At 48.6% G+C, this 20,884-nt stretch overlaps 1 protein-coding gene across 6 annotated transcripts; it reads left to right on the top strand.

Annotated features, from left to right (window-relative positions):
- Nucleotides 1–11,556: 11,556 nt before the first annotated feature.
- On the top strand, nucleotides 11,557–20,340 carry LOC139075535 (protein FAM170A-like). Of its 6 annotated transcripts, none has more exons than XM_070572530.1 (6): nucleotides 11,557–11,818; nucleotides 13,585–15,404; nucleotides 16,857–16,935; nucleotides 18,094–18,469; nucleotides 18,764–18,955; nucleotides 20,024–20,340. In XM_070572530.1, exons 1-2 carry the CDS (start codon nucleotides 11,770–11,772, stop codon nucleotides 14,439–14,441), a joined length of 906 nt encoding a protein of 301 aa, XP_070428631.1. In that variant the 5' UTR covers nucleotides 11,557–11,769; the 3' UTR covers nucleotides 14,442–15,404; nucleotides 16,857–16,935; nucleotides 18,094–18,469; nucleotides 18,764–18,955; nucleotides 20,024–20,340. The 6 variants fall into 6 exon arrangements, with proteins under 6 accessions (XP_070428631.1, XP_070428620.1, XP_070428625.1 ...); XM_070572519.1 differs by having other exon boundaries at nucleotides 19,963–20,340; XM_070572524.1 differs by having other exon boundaries at nucleotides 19,958–20,340.
- Nucleotides 20,341–20,884: the final 544 nt, after the last annotated feature.

Below are 20,884 nucleotides of genomic sequence, written 5' to 3'. Positions count from 1 at the left end.
GCCCCCAGCTTACCTGGCTGTTGGCAGGATTAGGTTCCTCGCTGGTTCTGGCCACAGGCCGCCCTCAGGGCCTTGCCCATGGGCGTCTCCGTGGGGCAGCTCACCACGCGGGCGGCTGCTGGCTTCCTCAGAGCACGTGAGCAAGAAAGGTCAGAGAGAGTGCCAGCCAAGGGGGAAAACATGGTCTTTCATACCTGAATCTGGGAGGCGACATCAATCACTTTTGCCTCATTCTATTCTATTCTGTTCTGTTCTACTCTTTCTTTTCTAGTCATTAGAAGCAAGTCACTGGGTGCAGCCCACACTCAGAGGAGGGCATCACAGCAGGGGGTGAACCCCAGGGGGTGGAGTCATTGGGGACCATCCTAGAAATCTGCCTGCCACAGTGACAGAGAAATGCATCAGTGTACGTGCTTCTATTTTTCAAGGAAAATAGTTTTGTCCTAAAGTAGTGATTTATGCTTGATTTTGCGTGTGTTTATTTGCTTGTTTTGACTCCTAGGCTTTAAATTGAGTCCATTTATTTTTATGAAAAATTACTGCACTGTCTTCTCTCTCTCTCTTTATTAATAAACATATCTTCAAGGACCACCATCAATCCAAAGGCTGAATTGGGGAATCATTGGACTAGAATCATTCTCAAACTCTTTCTGGTTTCAGACTCCACAAGGAGCTGCTTTTCCAGTCAGAAATCAACTTGCAAATGCAGCAGTGCTCAACTAAGTGCATTTCACCCACTACAAATGTCTTTACTGGCTAATTAAGCTGCTTAGGATTTGGTGAACAGAAAACCCATAACTGCTTTCTCTCTCCAGTCATTATGCGGATGCTGCTTGAGGTGCTTTTTGAAGCTGATACACTGACTTTTTCTATTTTCATTTCAAAAGGAAACGCTTTAGCCATGTGCAAACCACAGCAAAATGAAAACCCAGCTTAGCGATAGGCACAGAGGCGTGGGGCTTAATCAAGCACCAATGAAATCAAAGATTACGTTCACACCCATATTTTCTTGGAAATTAAACATTTATTCCAAGCACAAAACTAAAACAGAAGGACATTATTATGTATTGATAATTTTATTTAGCTGTGCATATTTGTCTCTGTTTACTTGCCGGAGTTACAACAACCAGGATAGAATGTTGTTTGGAAGCTCCCTAGAGAACCAAGTGGTAGAGGAAAGAGGATTTATTTTCATGTGAGGGAAATGTCCATATTTGGGATGGTTTATGCTATCTTTGAGTGCAAAATACAAGATTCATGAAACATACGGTGAGAAATTTTTATCATCAGAAGTAGCCTTTGTTTGTTAAAATCAAATATGCTCTTTAAAATCATTTCAAGAATATATCCATTTTCATACTTAACCTAGTAGTATGGACATCAGATAGACATGGGGTGACAGATATATTTCGGAATTAAAGTAATCAGAGGCTAAGAAGTCATGTTAGCAATTTTCCAATGTGTATTTTCTTGGTATTCACAGAATATCTAACCAATTAAGGCTATCAAATGCATATACTCTCTATTTGTTCTTATTTAATTTAAATTTTGCAGCTTTATTGAAGTATAAGTGACACACAATTAATTGCATATTTTAAAGTGCATAATCAGATGAGTTTTGACACGTACGCATACATGAAACCATCAGCACAGTGAAGATAATGAACTTTTACATCAACCCCCAAAAGTTTCTTTGTGGCCTTTGGATTCATCCTCTCTCAATTCCCTCAGCCCCTGCTTCCCACCATTCCCAGGCTAACCTCTGACCTGCTTTTTTGACACCTATCTATGATTGGTTTGCGTTTTCCGGAATTTTTATGAATAGAATTATCCAGTATGTACTGCTTTTTGCCTGGCTTCTTTCACCAGCATAATTATTTTGAGATTCCATCATGTTATTGAGTGTGTCAATAGCTGCTCCTTTTTATTGCCAAGTCGTGGTCTGTAGCAGCCCGCTCTGGTGGTCTAGTGGTTAAAGTCTGGCACTCTCGCCACCGCAGCCCGGGTTCGTTTCCCTGTCAGGCAACCACACCACCCATTCATCGGTTGTCACGCTGTGTCGGCTGCATGTTGCTGTGATGCTAAAAGCTCTGCCACTGGGATTTCAAATACGAGCAGGGTGACCCATGGTGGACAGGTTTCAGCAGAGCTTCTAGACTAGACAGACTAGGAAGAAGGACCTGGCCACCCACTGTCTCCCAAAACTGGCCATGAAAACCCTACAAACAGCAGTGGAGCATTGTCTGATATAGTGCTATAAGTGAGAGGATGGTGCAAAAAGACCAGGCAGGACACAGAATCTCTAGGAGTCGGAATCAAGCTGACAGCACTAACAAGAAAGTAGTCTATAGGATGAGTATGTGAAAATTTGTTTATCTGTTCACCTGTTGATGAGCATTTGGGTCGTTTCCAGCTTTGGGCTATAAATAAAAAAAGCCACCATAGACATTCACGTACAAGGGTTTTGTGGACATAGGCTTTTATTATCGGGGGGTAAATAGTTAGCAATATGATAGGTATTATGGTAGGTGCAATTTTAACTTTTTCTAAACAGCCAAATCATTTTCCAAAGTGGCCGTACTATTTTGCATTCCCACCAGCAGGGTAGGAGAGTTCCAGTTCCTCCACATCTTTGTCAACACTTGTGGAAGGAATTTCACGAATGTAGATTTCTTGGTGCATATAGAATATCTTGCCAACTAATGGTGTCAAATATATGCAGTCCCCATTTATTTTTAATTCAGTGAGGCTCAGAAGGATCCTATTTTAATTTGAAGAGTTTTCTTTTAAGCCAGCCCTACACAGTTAGTGTGGGGGAGTGGGGTGGGGGGTTGCACTAAGAGTGTGGGCTCAGAAATCAGATCGTCTAGTCTGAACCTTGGTTCTGTCACAAATAATTGTGTCTCCTCATTTTCCTTGACTGTAAAATGCAGTTAATAGCAGTCTCTATCTTGTGGGTTGTTGGGAAGATAAATGCTTTAAAGCATGTGAGCCACCACGGGCCGGGCACATAGCAGTCAGTAAACGTCACTTACACACAATGCAGATGAGCTACAGTCTCTTCAGTTCTTATGGGGAAAAAAACCTGCTTCATCATTCATCCTAAATATGATGAAAAGGATTATTTGTAAAGGAAATAACTTTTTACTGACTTTAAAATTAATATATATATATACACATTACAGAGAATTTGGAAAACAGGGTTTGGCCACATGTTAGGCTGAGCTACATGGAAACGGTGGACAAAATATAACAAAACAGTTTTGGAAAATACAAAGCTGCACCTCTGGTAACGGTGAGTCAGGAAATTTTGATCAATATTCTCGCTGAGGAAACTATGAAAGCTTAACGAAATACTAAAATCAGGACAAAACCATCTACCTGAGGCTTCATATTGCTAAGAAGATGGAGAAGAAATACCAGACCACAATACGGAGGAGGTGGAACCCTGGTAAGCACCCCGTGCTTGGGGATGGGGCCTTCAGGGACTGTAAGACAGGAGCGAGTGGGAGCTGGAAGCAGACAGGCGGTCATGGGGACTGAGCTCAGCTCCAAATCACTTCAGCTCTTGTACCTGGTTTGAAGGGGTCCTGGGCTGGTATTGATCCTAGGAGACTGGCAGAAACAAACATAAATGTTCTCTGGTGGAGGTAAGAACCTTTTCAAGTTGTTTCTACAAACATTTTTGCAAAAAACCCCTCTGGCACCAATAAATAATGACCAGGCTAGGAGGAGACACAGCAACATGGACAAAAGACAGCAGAAACAACAGACAGTGGAAACAGACCCACAGAGGTTCAGTTATTAGCATGATCAGATATGACTTTAAAATACCTGTGCTTGTTATATACAAGGAGAAAAAAGACAAGGTGGAGAATTTTTGCAGAGAACTTGAAGCTGCAAAATAGAAAGAAATTGTGAATTCTAACATGTAAGATGTAACCAAAATAATAAATCCCCAATGAGTGGGTTTAACAGTAGATTAAACACAACTGAAGAGAGAATTAGTGACTTAGAAGAAGGTCTGAAGAAAACACCCAAAGTGAAGCATGGAGAGCAAAAGGATGGTGAACACCGAAGAGCAGATTAAAAGCATAGAGGATATAGTGCTAACATATGTGTACTTGGGGTTCCAGAAGGAAAGAAGAGAGAATGGAGCAGAAGACATATTTGAAGAGAAAATGGCTGAGAAATTTCAAAAGCTGATGAAAGACATCAAGATACTGATTCAAATCCCTGTGAACCCCAAGCGCAAAAATTAAAAACAAAACAAAACCCAAACCAAAACATCAGCATCAAAATAAAACAACTAACATACTGTTTGAAGAAAACCAAAATCAAAAAGAAAAAATTTAAAGCAACCAGATCAAAAAGATGAACGTTCTTGAGTAACATATAAGTAACAGCTAGACTTAGCAGCTGAACTCTTAACAGAAGCCGTGGAAGACCCCTAAACTGCAGTTTAGTAGTGAGAATGAAATAAAAACATCTTCAGACAATGACTGAGAGTGTTTATTAGCAGAAGATCATCACTTAAAGCACTGTTAATAGCATACGTGCCTGTAATAAAAAAATCGAACCCAGAGGAAGGTATGGGTGACAAGCGACAACAGTGAGCAAAGAAATGGCTAAACATGTTGGTAAATCTAAATGAGATTCGACGATTAAAAATACAGCACTACGTCTAGGGACCAGCCCAGTGGCATCGTAGTTAAGTTCGCCCGCTGTGCCTTGGCAGCCTGGGGTTCACGGATTCGGATCCCGGACGCAGACCCACACACCGCTCATCAAGCCATGCTGTGGCAGCATCCCACGTACAAAATAGACAAAGACTGGCACAGATGTTAGCTCAGTGACAAGCTTCCTCAAGCAAAAAGAGGAAGATTGGTAACAGATGCTAGTTCAGGGCCAATCTTCCTCACAAAAAATAAAGAAATAAATAAAGCACTATGACTACTACTAATTAACCGGAGGAGCTTTAAATATTATGGTGTCCAAAATGCAGTCTTTATCCTGTTTTGCGGGAGAACATAGATATGAACTTTATAAAGTGTGAAATCAAATACACATGTTAAAAAATTCTAAGAGTAACTAGTAAATTACTACTAACTACTAAACCACTAAACTACTAACTTTCAAACCACTAGAAGGTAAAAAAGGAATAGGGGAAATGTAAGCACTCTAACGAGAAGCTGGGAAAGTAGAAAAGCGAAAAAGTACAAAAGAAAACAGAAAATGTAACGTTAGAGTTGAGCCTAAATGTAGCAGTAAGAAAACAAGGTGAAAAGATTACAAAAATCTCAGTAAAAGAGCACGGAAATTCAGATTAGACTCTCAAACCCAGTCGTGTTCTATTTTTAAGAAACGCCATTAAAACGTAATGACAGAATGTTTTAAAATAAAGAAATGCACAATTTTCTACCTGGAAACTATTAAGAAAAAGAAAATTGGGGCCAGCCCCAGCGGCCTAGTGGTGAAGTGCAGTGTGCTCCAGTTCAGCGGCCCGGGTTCAGTTCCCGAGTGCAGACCTACACCGCTCTGTTAGTGGCCATGCTGTGCTGGTGACGCACATTCTGAAAAACAGAGGAAGACTGGCAGGGAGGTTAGCTCATGGTGAATCTTCCTCAGCAAACAAACAAACAAACAAACAAAAAAGCCCCAGCTGTTGCAGCAATAAATGACCATTCAATTTACATGCGCAAACACTGTTGAGTTGGACTGGATCTTAATCTGGTTCTAGGGAGGTGGAAGGAGAGCTACATTGGGGGGCACGAACAGATGCCCAGAGCCCTACAGACTTCTGTCGTCATGTGATCCAGAACAGAAGTGCTGCATGCTGAATTCTCTGGCGGCAAGCACAGAGCCACACACTGGGCCACACACAGAGTGAGGCCCCTGGACAGGCTCGTACAACTAGTCTCCCTTATCACTGATCCTGGGCCCTTCAGCTCTGCTCTGCCTTCCTAGAGGTCCTCCTCTAGGCTTGAGATGGAGGCTTAGGGAGAAGCAGCATCTTGGAGGAACAAGCCAAACCTCCTGGAGGGATCAGGTGACGGAATGTGAATTCAGGCCTCGGGTTCCTGTGAGTGGGAATCAGTGCTCTCAGTGGAATCTGCACTGCTTTCACTCAAGTCTGAATCTTCAGTAGGATTTCTTAGCCTCGTGGCATGTTGTCAGGACAGGAGCATGAGTAAGGAATCACGAGAACTAACTAATGTGGCCTGAGGCAAAATATGCACCAAATATAGGGTGGCAGGACTAATCAATTCCCAGAGTCCCTTCCGGATAATTTGGTGGCATAACGACACTGATGGAGGCTGGAAAGTTTGGAGGATTGCAATGATTAATTTGTGGCCTTCAACAAGTCATCTAACCTAAGTCACAGTCTGCTGCTCTCTAAATCACCCTTACTTCAAAGAGTGGCGTGGAGAATAAAATTGAATATACAGACAAAGGACTTTGTCTGACACACTGTCAGTAGGGCACTAAATGCATTTGTGAAGGCTGTGTGCTGGACAGCCCCAGGAAGTATTATTTGCATGAACTGTGATGTAAATGGCAACCCCTGGAGTTGTGCAACATGGCGGCCTATGTCATGAACACTCAATCAATGACAATAGAGAGTAAAAATGTGTGCCCTCTCTTTAGCTATTCCAAATCGGCTAAATTTTCAAAACTCTAAATCGGCCTCCCAGCCTCTCCTCTTTCCCAAAATTGGAAGTAAGAAAACATGGAAATTATGCTACTTTCAGATATTGTTTACTCACTTAAAAAATTTCTAAAAGGTAATGCTTGAACTGGAGCAGGATTTCTTTTTTGATTGAATCACTTTCTGCGTTTCTACACAAAGCCAGACCAATGGACCCCAGGGCTTTCACACCCTACAATGTGTGTGCAAGATGCCGAGTGTCTCCCTCCAAAGCAAAGTGACAAGGGATATGTTCAATTGTGCAGACAGAAAGTCTTATTTGTTTTTCCTATCACTTTGTTATACAAGCTCTCTTCTCATCTTATTTAATCCTGAATTGGATGAATAGTAATCTCTATTTTCACTGATGTAAATAAAGACAGCAAGGCAAAGTTAACAAACTCACCAACACTCATTCATTCATTCAACACATATTTTCCTGCGTTTCCTACCCAGGTGCCAGGCACTGTCCAGCGCACCAGAGATACACTGATAACAGAAGAGGCAAGCTTCTGTCCTCGTCAATCTTCCACTTATGGGTGGTAGGCATACCCAAGCAACACAACGCATTTACAACATAACAGCAGCGAGGGATCTATTGTTCCTAAGGTCTCTTCTCTTCACTATGAACCTGTGCAAAGTAAACTACCTCAAAGGGACTCTGTGAACTCAAAAATAAGAGGCAGAGATTTCAGTTTGATTTTATTGGTTTTACCTGCTGCCCTATCAGATATCTTTTTTTTTTTAACACCTAATTAGGCAACTGACAGTGGGCATAAAGCATTTACTACTTGGGCGATTTGAAAGATGCTCTGAGGAGAGATGCGAAGGACTCACTGACACTTCTAGTGACTTCCAGGGATTGCAGATGTGTGCTGCTGAAGATGCCAAGAGAGATGGATGGGGGCAAATCCAGGAGCTTCACCTGGAGCCGCCACTGCTCTTTGCATGCCTCTCTGCAGATATTGACACAATTAAAATTTCTGTTTCCATCATCCTGCAACTTGGAAAAGTCCTGAAGGGACTTTTCTGCACGGCCCACTGAACATGCATGGAAAGATAGTCACTGAAACCTTAAATTTCAGGTAAAATCTTCCTCTACTTTTCTTCTTCTCATACCTCATTTCAAGGAGGTAGTGGGCTCTGCAAGGCAGACGCTGCCAAAAGCACATGGCTCTGGGGGTCTGCCCCCAAACCTCAGCTCACCAAAGTGATGACACCCAGTGAACTGGAGGCTGAGGGGGAGGTGGGGCAGTGGGAGAGGAGAGTTCTAGACATTGCAGAGGGCAGGCCTGCTTCTTGCCAGTGCCCTGAAGTAGGAGGCAGCACCTGGGAGAGAAATGAAGGCACCTGGGGCAAACCTGAATGTGGGCCTCTGCCCTGGCAGGGGGCTCATGCTCCAGCCAAGATGGAACACACAGCCAATGCTTCCAGAGACACCACACAGGATAGGACAGTGGCTGTGCTGAGGCTCATCTCCAATGCCTCGCTCCTTCATTAGACCCTGGACATCATTGCACAACTCTGGGGGTGGCACCCTAAGAAAATTTAAGGTTAATTTTTCCTCAGTTTGGGAAGCAGAGCATCTGAGGTAGAATTTAGTTTATTTAAAAAAATGTCATAAAGGGCTGGCCCCATGGCGTGGTGGTTAAGTTCATGTGCTCCACTTCAGCAGCCTGGGGTTCACAGGTTCAGATCCAGGGCACGGACCTACACCACCTGTCAAGCCATGCTGTGGTGGCAACCCACATACAAAACAGAGGAAGATTGGTGTAGATGTTAGCTCAGAGACAATCGTCCTCAAGCAAAAAGAGGAAGATTGGCAACAGATGTTAGCTCACGGCCAATCTTCCTCACCAAAAAAACCCCCAAAACAAAAATCATATATAAGATATATGTATAATCATATATAAGATAGTTTTATGAACATTCGTTTATGCACAAAGTCATACTTACATATACACTTACATATACATATGATTCATTCATCTGTAGATCTATCTATAATGGCTACATATCAGACCCTAAGACCTCTGTTCTTGATTCAAAAATGACTAAGAAAAGGTCCCTCAGGGGCTGGCCCGGTGGTGCAGCGGTTAAGTCCGCACGTTCCGCTTCGGCGGCCTGGGGTTCGCCAGTTCGGATTCCGGGTGTGGATCTATGCACTGCTTGTCAAGCCATGCTGTGGCAGGCATCCCACATATAAAGTAGGGGAAGGTGGGCACGGATGTTAGCTCAGGGCCAGTCTTCCTCAGCAAAAACAGGAGGAGTGGTGGCAGATGTTAGCTCAGGGCTAACCTTCCTCAAAAAAAAGGGGGTGAGGTTCCTCACTGTCTGAGAAGAGAAATAGTAAAGTTGACAACGGGATCAGTTACCTACTGCTGTGTAACAAAACAACAAAATGCAGTGGCTTAAGACAAGAAGTATTTAATTAGCTCATGATTTTGCAGGTTGGCAATTTGGGGATCTCCTGGGCTGTGCCACACTCAGCTGCTCTCTGCAGGACTTGCTCATGTATCTGCCATCAGCTGCTGGGTCAGCAGCGGGCCAGTTGCTCAAAAATCAACTCAGCAGCTGCAGTGAGATCCATCTCTACAGGGCGGCTTATCATCCGGGAGGCTGGCTTGGGCTCAATCTCACGGGTTCTCAGGGTTTGAAAAAGGTCAAGATGGCAAGCCCAATGGTAAGACCATTTCACGTCTCTGCTTGAATCAGGTTTTATGCTGTTGCAATAACCAAAGGAATCATAAAACCAGCCTTTATTCAAGGAACGGAGAAAGAATCCTGCCCTTGGAGAAATGTAGTGCAAAGTTATCACATAGGGATGTGGATGCAGAGACAGGAAGAATGTGTGGCCATTTTCATAATCACCAAAAGAAAACGCAATCATGTGCTTTCTAAGCTATACCAAAGCGCTCCTTGAATACAGTAGGACACACAGCAGGGGGTGGGAAATTCCACCGGGGGTTGGTCAGGGAGGAATTCAAACAGGAAGTGATACCGGAACAAAATTGAGGGGGGTGAGGAGGTGGGAAATGGTCCAGTGCATTGAAGAAACAACACATGCTCTCCGGAGGGCACGGTACACAAGAGGGTGGCACGGTGGCCTGGAGAGAGAAAACTCTGAGGAGATAGGAGGAGGATATTGGGGCATTTATGTTACATTTCTGAACAAGCACACATCTTATTTTCTATTATGTTTCCGCCGACTCGTCCCTGTCCTGCCTTCTGGAATCGCACAAAACAAGCCTCCTCTCTCGCCATCAGAGAGTTTTCAAGTCCCTCTGAGTAGTCAGGCCACACTCTCTGCTCACCACATCCATTGTCTCAAATCCTTCCTCAAAGGGTTCCACGATTTACTGGTTCCTCTTCTAAATGCCTCCAGAACAGAAGCAAAATCCAAGCCAAGAGAGGACGGCGGGCTTTCCCCAAGAGCCCTCCTAAATCTCCCAGACAGGTGGAGGTCCTGAGTCCACGCTTTTCCGGAGGCCACAATCCTATCTCTTTCTCACTGGTCCCAAGGGGAAACACGCAGAGGGCTAAGGAGCTTCCCGCTAACACTTTCCAGGGCTTGGGACTGGGAAGGTCAAGAACGGGGGCAAAATGCTCACTTGGGAGCGATGGTGCCTCCAGCTGCCAGGACAAACAGTCCAGCTCTGCAGGGGATGCCTAGGATGGAGGAGTCCTTGTGGGAGTCACCACTCATTCATTCACTCATTCATTCATTCATTCAACAAATGCGTGTCGAGTGCCTACTACGTGTCAGGCGCTCTCCTACTTTCTGGGATTACAGACCTGAGAGCAAGCCGGTGTTTGCCTCCACGTTGCTTACGGTCCAATTCAAGGAGACAGATTTTCAAATGAGCCTCTCCCGTGGACCTGGAGGAGCGTAAGGACGGGGGCTTTCGGGAGCTCTGCATGCTCAGGGCGAGGACATCAGCTAATCTGCGCACCCTCAGCAAGCTGTGACCTGCAGTACAACGGTAACCGTGACCATTAGCATAGTCTTCTCCTGTAACAGTCACTGTTCTAAATGCTTTCCACGGATTGACCTCTTCAGCCTCCAAATGATGCTATCAGGTGGAGAGAGTCCTTTCCATTTTACAGATCAGAAAGCGAGGCAGAGGGGCTGGCCCCGTGGCCAAGCGGTTAAGTTCACCCACTCCGCCTCGGCGGCCCAGGGCTTTGCCGGTTGGGATCCTGGGCGCGGACACGGCACCGCTCGTCAGGCCAGGCTGAGGCGGCGTCCCACGTGCCGCAACTAGGAGGACCCACAACTAAAAATATACAACTATGTACCGGGGGACTTTGGGGAGAAAAAGGAAAAATAAAATCTTTAAAAAAAAATAAAAAAGGAAAGTGAAGCAGAGAGAGGTCCACTGACTGGCCCAAGATCCAGCAGGTGGCGGAGCAGGGATCAAACCCAGTGGTGCTCCATGCACCACTGTGCCTCCCCGTGGGAGGGGCGGACCCAGGAGGGAGGGGAGGGACGGTCTCCTAGTCAGGGGGAACAGCCTTTGAGAAGGCTCAGAGGCAAAGGAGGTCTGAGAGGGGTTCAGAGGGGACACTGAGTGACCAGGGCTGGAGAGATGACTTCCAAACAGAGGCACAGGAGAGGCCTCGGGGAAAGATATCACCCATCCCAGTCTGTTCTCCTTTTCTGCCCTCTCACCCTCTCTCCAAATGGATGGGAGGCCCCTTGAGGGCAGGGAAAAGTTCCAAATCACTTTATTACGTAATTATTATATCACCTTCCCTCAGCTGCCCTCCTCACCCCTACTTCAACTGTTGCCGTGATTTCTTGTTGCCATGTTGACGTTCAAACTGGGCCCTCGGAACTGAGCTATGTCAGCGGTGACATCACACAGGATTTACTGGAAGACTCGGAGCTCACTCAGATCCCAACTGCTCTCAGAGAGGTTGTGGATCCGGGATCTCCCTGTGGGGCAGCGCCTGTAGCTGCCGACTCACAGACATTGAGGACTCACTCAGAGTCTACGACCCAAGAGAGGCTGAGATTGGGAAGAGGGAGAGAGATCCTTCCGGAGACCATCCTGGGAGTTCACCTCTGCCCCGACAGGATGAATCGGCGGCAATCCGGGAGGAAGAGGCCTATCTCTGAGACCCCAGGTAAGGAGAGGAGGAAAACAGTCTGATGGATGGGAGCTGGGAAGCCAGGGGTCTGATTTCCCCGGACAGATGGCCAGGAGAGCGAAGATGAAGGATTTGGCCAGAGGCCTGAGGCTCACTGAGGCTTTCACTGTGAACGTACTGTGTCATTTCGTAGACAACGAACACATGCGTAACATGAATGACTAAGTGAAGGAGTGAGTGAGTGAACCGAAGGACCCCCTACTGTGAGTCTGAGGGTCTTTCCTCAATTGGCTCAGACTAGAAACTTAACTGTTCAGGCCTGAGCCCTAGGAAGGGCTTGATGGCCACGCGAAGGCAGGAAGCAAGGGAGCCCCTGGGGCAGACGGCGTGGGACTGGGGAGAAGGGGCGAGGGGACTTGTCCCCTTCACTGTCATCGCATTTTCTACTGAGAGGGAATTAATACATCAGGCGAGGCAGCAAAAACAGTAATCCAGAAGTTATGGAAGGCTGCTGGGTGGTTGGCCCGGTACCCCACGACGACCCCAGAGGTCTCCCTCATTCTGAGCCAGGGCTGGGGCAGAAGGGGGCCTGGGCAGACAGCACTACCCTCAGTCCAAGGCCTTGCCTTCTCCTCCTCTGTCTCCCGTCCACCTCTCCCTAGGGCTCTACGATGTGGCACAGCAAAGCTTCACTTCAGAATCGCATTCTAAATCTCTCCTTAACCTGTGTTTCTGCCAGAAATCCTACAGATCCTAGTTCGGGACCCTTTCCCCAGTCAGTTCCTTTTCCCCTTGCCTCCTCCCCAACTTCCTGACAACTCCCATGTGCTGCTCGCCACAGGCCCAGCTGGTTTCCTCTTCCCTCCTGGTCTTCTGTCTGCAGATTCTGTCCACTGCCCCCTGAGGTCTTCTCCATCTCGGTCCTACCTGAACCCTTCGCTCCCTCCCCCACACACCCCCAAAGCTTGCTTCCATCACTTCCTTTCTGCATCCTGAACTCTCCAAACCAGCCCCGTCCTCAGAAGCATGCACAGACCCTGAGGCTGACGCAGCAAGCCCGCAGATGCCCTCGGTGAGGTTTTCACGTACTCACCACGGAGGTGGGGGATCAGGGCGCTCAGACACGGACATCTGTTTTCTGCCTTCACACTGAAGGAGCTCATCTCACGAGGAAGTGCTCAGGAGTCAGCTCCGAGCAAGCCTTTTTAAAGGTCTAGTGTTGCTCGGTTAAGGAAGGTTTGAGAAAGAAGGAAACTTGCAAGAGCCTTAACAAAGTCTACAAATTAGTATGTCTGTCAGTGGAATTCCTTCTATCAGTGCCCCCCCAATACCGGGTTGAAAAGAGCTGAGCATTTCTCCCGTTGGCACGCTAACCCTCTAACTAACTATCCTAGCAAATCAACTTCATAGAAAACATCTCCCAGAGGGGTAGCATAGTTGGCATTCAACAAATGTTAGGGAAAAAAAAAGAAAAATTAGCCTGAAGGTCCTACAATTACAAGCAGAAGATCGCAAAGGGTATTGTATTGTCTCCCACGACAGACCTTTGACACAGGGTACCACTGTCATTGGTACCACTGTGCTCGAGGGGACTTGTGTCACCCCCAGCAGTGCAACCAGCACTGGAAGGCTCGGGACCCGGGCCCGCCGGGGCAGGACGAAGATGTGACGAGGTTTCCCAGAGGTGGAGGAGGGTAGCGACGGAGAGGCCCCCAGGGACCCCCGACACAACAGCCTGGGCTCAGAGACCAGGCCCCAGGCCCCAGGCCCCAGAGCTCATGGAACTCCCACTCTGTTCTCAGAGGCCTCAACCCAAGAGGACAGGGCCACACAGCCTACACCATCGGAAAACAGAAGCCGGAGCTCCAGGCCCAGGAAGACCCTCCGACTCCCAGAGACGTGTGTCTCCTCTGCTTCAGCGGAGCGGACCTCCCACTCCTCCAGCTACGGGTCGCCCAAAGAGAAGCAATGGGTGCGGTGCGCCTATTACACCCAAGTGCGCACCGTGAAGGGGGTGGCCGTCGCGTGGCAAACCGAAAGCGGGTTTGCACCCGTGGACGAGAGGCCCCGCGTCTTCGAGGCCGAGCTCTCCCAGGAGAGCACCATCGGCTCTCCCCCGAGCCCGGCTGACACGGAGTCCCTGCTCAGCGACACGGAGCCCTGTGTCCAGGAAGCCGAGGCGCACACCCCTGCGCCGGCCGTCCAGGAGCAGGAGGCGCCGCCCCGCGCGGTCACCCCGGAGTGGCTGGTGACCGGCGAGCACGGCTTCCGCTGCGTGGCCTGCTGCCGCGTGTTCCCGTGCCCGGCCGCCGTGGTGGCGCACGCCGAGCGCGGCGTCAAGGAGGGCTTCAGCTGCCGCGTCTTCTATGAGGAGCTGCTGGAGCGCCGGCGGCCCGCGTCTGCGCCGCGCCGGCCCCGACGCTGCCACCTGCTGGCCCAGAGGCGCCTGCTGGCGGCCAAGAGCAGGGAGGTGCGAGCCAAGGAGGAAGCCTGCCTGCGCCTGCAGGCGAGACTGCAAGCACAGAGCCAGGAGCTGAGGCGGCTGCGGAGCGAGCTGGCGTGGCTGCAGAGGCAGGAGGCCTGGCAGAGGCAGGGCCGCGGGGCGCGGCCCCAAGGACCGCGGGGCACGCGCCTGAAGGGCCGCGCTCAGGCCCTGTGACTGCAGAGCAGGGCTGTGGGTGGGATGGGGCCTGTCGGGGAAGACCGCGGGTCAGACCGCTTAGCCACCCCGGGAGACCCTTCACTCCAGGCTGCGTGGTCCGCATCGCCAACCAAGGGCGTGGAGAGCACCACCCAGAAGGGGTGGATGAAGCGGCCTCGGGACAGCCGACTCTGCACGCCAGGTCAGGCCAGAGGCTCGCCCAGCCAGGAGAAGAGAGGAGAGCCCCATCTAGATGCTGCGGAATTCGGGACCCTGAACATGGCGACCGTGTAAGGCGGGAAAGAAAACGGGACTTCAGGGGGCTCTGGAGGGCTGGGAGAGCGCCTCAGCCAAGGGAGCTCTAAAGGAAGTGTGGTTGAGAAGGGGTGTAGCTGAGTCGTCCGCAGGAGGAGGAAGCAGAAGGACTCGGGGACGCGGGGAAACAGTCTGTAGGACAGCAATGGGATAAAGCCCCTCAACCCGCCCCTCCGCCTGCCTCCGCTCCCAGCCACGTGCAGGGAGAGACAGGAAGGAGGGCCTGCAAGAGGAGAGGCGGGCTCTTAAAGGAAGCTGAGCTCGCCATCCAAGTCCTCTGGCCTCACTGGGAGAAGCGGGGTTGGAGGGATGTGCCGTTCCCTCTTGGGGGGAGTGGAGGTGGCAGCTGGTGCAGAAAGACTCCATTGGTGCCATCCTTTTCTGCACAACAGGAGATCCAGTTACTGGATGAGTCCTGCAGAGGGTCTCCTAGGGTGCAAGGGAAGCAGCTTGGAAACTTTTTGGCCCCTTTACAACAAACATGCTTTACCCCCCGGTCGTGACACATCCGTGACACTTGCCTGTTCTTTCTTTGTTCTGTGGTATAACCGGACCTATCCTGAGATCAGAGAACTGCAAGAAAACACCTGGCTGAGGATAAAGCAGCAAAAGAGAGGACATTTCCTGTGAACCCTGGAATTATAATGAAGGCAGGGGTGATCCGAGGTGAGGATGGGAAGGGTCAGGTTCATGCCCAGACTCCATGGTGGGCAGAGAAACTAGGGTCAGGGCATCAAGTCCAAGGGCCCGGGAAGCGCTGGGGGTGTCAGGGTGTGTCCATGTCCCTGGGAGCTGAGACGCAGAGTGACACGGGGACCCTCAGGGCACAGGGTGCGTGGGTAGGGTTCCCAGGCCTGGCACATCCATCCACGGGCTGCCCTGTTTGTACTTCTCAGAGGGACAGACATGGCTCCTGAGGGTGACAGGGTCTGAAGTGGAGGGAAGCCAGGGCTTTAGAGGCAGGTGCTAATGATGAAGAAGGAAATCCTGTTGATGAGGATTATTTTAGGCTGGTTACTTTTAAAAACTGCAGACGGGAAGGAGCCTCTGAGGAGTGGGATTTGCTTGCCCTTTGATGAGAGACATTTGCATCTGTGAAGGAAGTCTCCACGTGTTGGGGGTGTCTCCCTCTCTGCCCCAGGAGGAAGGAGGGATGACCTTATCTCTAGAGACTCTTAATGGGGACGGCAAGGACTTAAGTCTTGTCTATGGTGCTCGTCTGGTAACCTCACCTAGCTGACTCCTCCCCCCACCCCCACCACCAATAGCCTCCGGGAGGCATAGGACATCCCGACTTAATCCGGTCTGATTCTGACCTAAAGTTATAGGGCCAGCCAATAACCAGACCCCACCTGCACTGATGCCATTTTAACAACTTCTTTTACACGTTCTTTCCTTTGTCTTGGAAAGAGATAAACTCACACACCTATGCCTTCAGTTTAGCCCTACTCTCAACCCATGTTGGCAGCGGCAGCGGCAGCGGCAGCTCCTCCTGCCCGTGGGTCCAGTCCCCACGCAGCAGCTCTGACTGCCCATGGGTCCTGTCCCCATGCCGGCAGCAGCAGCTCTGACTGCCCATTGGGTCCTGTCCCCATGCCGGCAGCAGCAGCTCTGACTGCCCATGGGCCCTGACCCCGTGCTCTTCCATACTATTCTCTCAATCAAAGAGCACTACTGCCAGACCTTGAGAGTCCAAGAAATCTCTCTTTCGACTCCTCGGCTCACCCACCCCGCATCTCTGTGATTCTCAGAGATGCGAGAGTGGAAATGGTCTGGCAATCCCAGTGGGAGGCAGAGGCTGGCTGGGACTTTCCACTGTCCAAGAGATCTTTTGTCCAAAATCTTTTTCTTCCTATAAGTTGCGAAATCCCCGTTAACGACGTCTAAGTGTAGTCTTGGAAAATGGACTCGAATGCACCTGGGTGAGTTTTCCATTAGAACGGTTAGAGGAGTAAGGCGGGAGCACATAGCAGAGAACAAGAATCTTGCAGTGTCTGCGTGTCACTTAATGAATTGCACATGGTGTCCAGCCTTCTTCCTCGCCAGTATACATGTATACTCAGCACATGTTTGAGGGTGGATGCTTTAATCCTCACAGAATACTTTGGTCATTTCTAGGTGTAGAGTCCAGAAGAAGGCATGGTCTCCAAATGGCAAGCAAGAGCTCTGCTGGGTCTGACCTCTGTACAGCCTGAGGGTGTGTCTTCATTCAGTGGTCGAACTCTTTGTGTCTGACTTTAAAGATGGGCTTATCCCTATCTTTTTGCAATGCAAAATTTAAAAATGCGTATCTGTGATGTTCTAACTTAGAGAGGTCTTATATTCTGATTATGATCTGTCTAACTGCAAAGTATTTTAAATTGAAAGTATAATCAGAATCATCCTCGCATATGTAAGTTGCACTCCTCTCCCAAGTTGTCCAATGTTAAAAGACACACGTGTATCCTTCCCTACATCTCTCTCTGCTCAGAGACTGCTAGATTCTTAATGTTTCTGTCCCTTCAGCATTCACTGTTGGAATCCTAAGCCCCAATGTGATGGAGTTAGGAGATGGGGCGTTTGGGAGGTGACTGGGTCCTGCGGGTGGTGCCCCCATGACTGGGACTAGTGCCCTTATAGAAGAGACCCCGCAGAGTTCCCCAGCCCCTTCCACCATGTGAGGATACAAGAGTGTGACCCCGATAGGGCCCTCGCCTCTCCATGCTGGTAACCTGATCTTGGACTTCCAACCTCCAGGACTGTGAGAAATCAACTCCTATTGTTTATCAGCCAGCCTCAGCTGTGGTATTTTGTTATAGCAGCCCAAATGGACTAAGACAGACACACATATACAGTCCCAGGTACACAGGGAGGTCTGTCTGTTTCTTTGCTTTTCCAAAAATGACGTCACACTTGGCCCACATTGTTCTGTGCCATTTTTCACTTGACAATCTATGATGGATTCCTGTTAGTCATCAGATACAGCTAACCCTGTCTTTTTGGTTCTTCTTATTTTGACTCATGTTTACTCTTCATGATTTTGAATTATAGTATACATTATATACACTGATATATAACTATAGAATGGAAATACATTTCATTATGCTAGTTCTTTAAACAGTGTCCCTTCTGCATGTTCTCACTCATTGTCATAGTTGCAGAAGTGTGTCCAGATAATTCTAACAGTTTAATAAGTAGACTACTTTATTATCCTTGCTTAAGCAATCATACACATACAAACATACGCATCTACTTCTTTATGCATGTGTCTATAGGTTTTCCAGTATACTCAGATATTTGTTATTGTTTTACCGAGACGGGCTCATTTCCTACATACTAATTTCCCCCTTTTTCTGCTCCTCCCTCCCTCCTCCAGTGGAATGTCGGTGCAATGCCCTCCATCAGCAAAGGTCTCAAGGACAGAGTTTAAGAGAAAGCAAAGCATTTCCCACCAACTCCTTACCTGAGAGCGTCTTCGTGAGAATTCATGGCACACATGTCTCAGGACACAGTAGATGCTGCCTTCTTTACCTTTTCCCTCCTCAAGAAGCAGGAGCCAATGCCAAGAGGTCAGGGCTCATGTCTCCGTACTTCTCACGCCTCTTGTTGTCCCAATTCTCACTCGAGTCGTAAAACTGGGAGTCAAGCAACCAGTTGTGACAAGATGAACCCAGGAAGTACTCCTCGGCTGGGATGCCTTCAAAGACCGATTATCCGAGTCCTAAGACCAGCTGATGACCTGGGAAACTAAGGTGATTGGTCCTCTACCTGCAGGAAGAACAGACTGGGCTGAGGCAAGTCCTCCTTGACCCATCAGGCACCCCAAGAGGTTTTGGAGGCTCCTTCATATCATAAGTCAAAAGGCACTTCCAATCCAGTGGGAAAAGCATGGGGCAAAAGACGTTCTCCTTTGAAAGCGGAAACGGGCCCAGGACTCACTAGTGGAATGCGCTTCACCTCGGGCCAGCTTTTCAAGTTAGTGTCAGTCTGTCCCTGGTCGCCTGCACAACCAGGCTTTCCTAACCTTTCACCTCTCTCCTTCCCAGTGTCCTGTGGCCTCTGCCAGTCTTAAGGTGATAGTTGAAACAGCTGCTTGCCCACGTCCGTGGTGGCGGATTCTCAGAGTGCCAAGCACAAACCAACAGTGCCCTTAGGTGTCCTTTAACGGAAAAGCTGCTACAAAGACCACAATGCCCAGAATAATCCTGAGACCCTGATGAGGAGGAAGTGTAGTAGAGGTGGGTCTTTGACTGTTGGGAGTTCTCAGGGCTCAGGGGCTCCAAGTCACCAGGGTCATGCCCATTGCTGGAAATCTTTAGGGGGTTTGCAACTCCCACAAAGCCTTCTCCATGCTAGGCATCCCCTGCAGAGCTGGACTGTTTGTCCTGGCAGCTGGAGGCACCATTGCTCCCAAGTGAGCATTTTGCCCCCGTTCTTGACCTTCCCAGTCCCAAGCCCTGGAAAGTGTTAGCGGAAAGCTCCTTAGCCCTCTGCGTGTTTCCCCTTGGGACCAGTGAGAAAGAGATAGGATTGTGGCCTCCGAAAAAGGGTGGACTCAGGACCTCCACCTGTCTGGGAGATTTAGGAGGGCTCTTGGGGAAAGCCCGCCGTCCTCTCTTGGCTTGGATTTTGCTTCTGTTCTGGAGGCATTTAGAAGAGGAACCAGTAAATCGTGGAACCCTTTGAGGAAGGATTTGAGACAATGGATGTGGTGAGCAGAGAGTGTGGCCTGACTACTCAGAGGGACTTGAAAACTCTCTGATGGCGAGAGAGGAGGCTTGTTTTGTGCGATTCCAGAAGGCAGGACAGGGACGAGTCGGCAGAAACACAATAGAATAAAAGATGTGTGCTTGTTCAGAAATGTAACAAAAATGCCCCAATATCCTCATCCTATCTCCTCAGACTTTTCTCTCTCCAGGCCACCATCCCACCCTCATCTGTACAGTGCCCTCCGGAGAGCATGTGGGGTTTATTGAATGCACTCGGCCATTTCCCATCTCCTCATCCCGCTCAATTTCGTTCCAGTATCACTTCCTGTTTGAATTCCTCCCTGACCAACCCCTGGTGGAATTTCCCACCCCCTGCTGTGTGTCCTACTGTATTCAAGGAGCGCTTTGGTATAGCTTAGAACGCACATGATTGTGTTTTCTTGTGGTGATTGATTATGAAAATGGCCACACATTCTTCCTGTCTCTGCATCCACATCCCTATGTGATAACTTTGCACTACCTTTCTCCAAGGGCAGGATTCTTTCTCCATTCCTTGAATAAAGGCTGGTCTTATGATTCCTTTGGTTATTGAGACAGCATAAAACCTGATTCAAGCAGAGACGTGAAATGGTCTTACACGTTGGTCTTGCCATCTTGACCTTTTTCAAACCCTGAGAACCCGTGAGATTGAGCCCAAGCCAGCCTCCCGGATGATGAGCCGCCCTGTAGAGATGGATCTCACTGCAGCTGCTGAGTTGACTTTTGAGCAACTGGCCCGCTGCTGACCCGGCAGCTGATGGCAGATACACGAGCAAGTCCAGCAGAGAGCAGCTGAGCATGGCACAGCCCAGGAGATCCCCAAATTGCCAACCTGCAAAATCATGAGCTAATTAAATACTTGTTGTCTTAAGCCACTGCATTTTGTTGTTTTGTTACACAGCAGTAGGTAACTGATACCCTTGTCAACTTTGCTATTTCTCTTCTCAGACAGTGAGGAACCTCACCCCCCCTTTTTTTGAGGAAGGTTAGCCCTGAGCTAACATCTGCCACCACTCCTCCTGTTTTTGCTGAGGAAGACTGGCCCTGAGCTAACATCCGTGCCCACCTTCCCCTACTTTATATGTGGGACGCCTGCCACAGCATGGCTTGACAAGTGGTGCATAGATCCACACCCGGGATCTGAACTGGTGAACCCTGGGCCACCAAAGCGGAACGTGCGGACTTGACTGCTGCACCACCAGGCCAGCCCCTGAGGGACCTTTTCTTAGTCATTTTTGAATCAAGAACAGAGGTCTTAGGGTCTGATATGTAGCCATTATAGATAGATCTACAGATGAATGAATCATATGTATATGTAAGTGTATATGTAAGTATGAATTTGTGCATAAACGAATGTTCATAAAACTATCTTATATATGATTTTTGTTTTTGGGGGGTTTTGGGGGTTTTTTTTGGTGA

The sequence above is a fragment of the Equus przewalskii genome, chromosome 1 (genome assembly GCF_037783145.1).
Source record: "Equus przewalskii isolate Varuska chromosome 1, EquPr2, whole genome shotgun sequence".
NCBI classification, from domain to species: Eukaryota; Metazoa; Chordata; class Mammalia; order Perissodactyla; family Equidae; genus Equus; species Equus przewalskii.
Note: the sequence above shows the minus strand (reverse complement) of the source record. Positions and strands in the feature narration are given on the sequence as shown.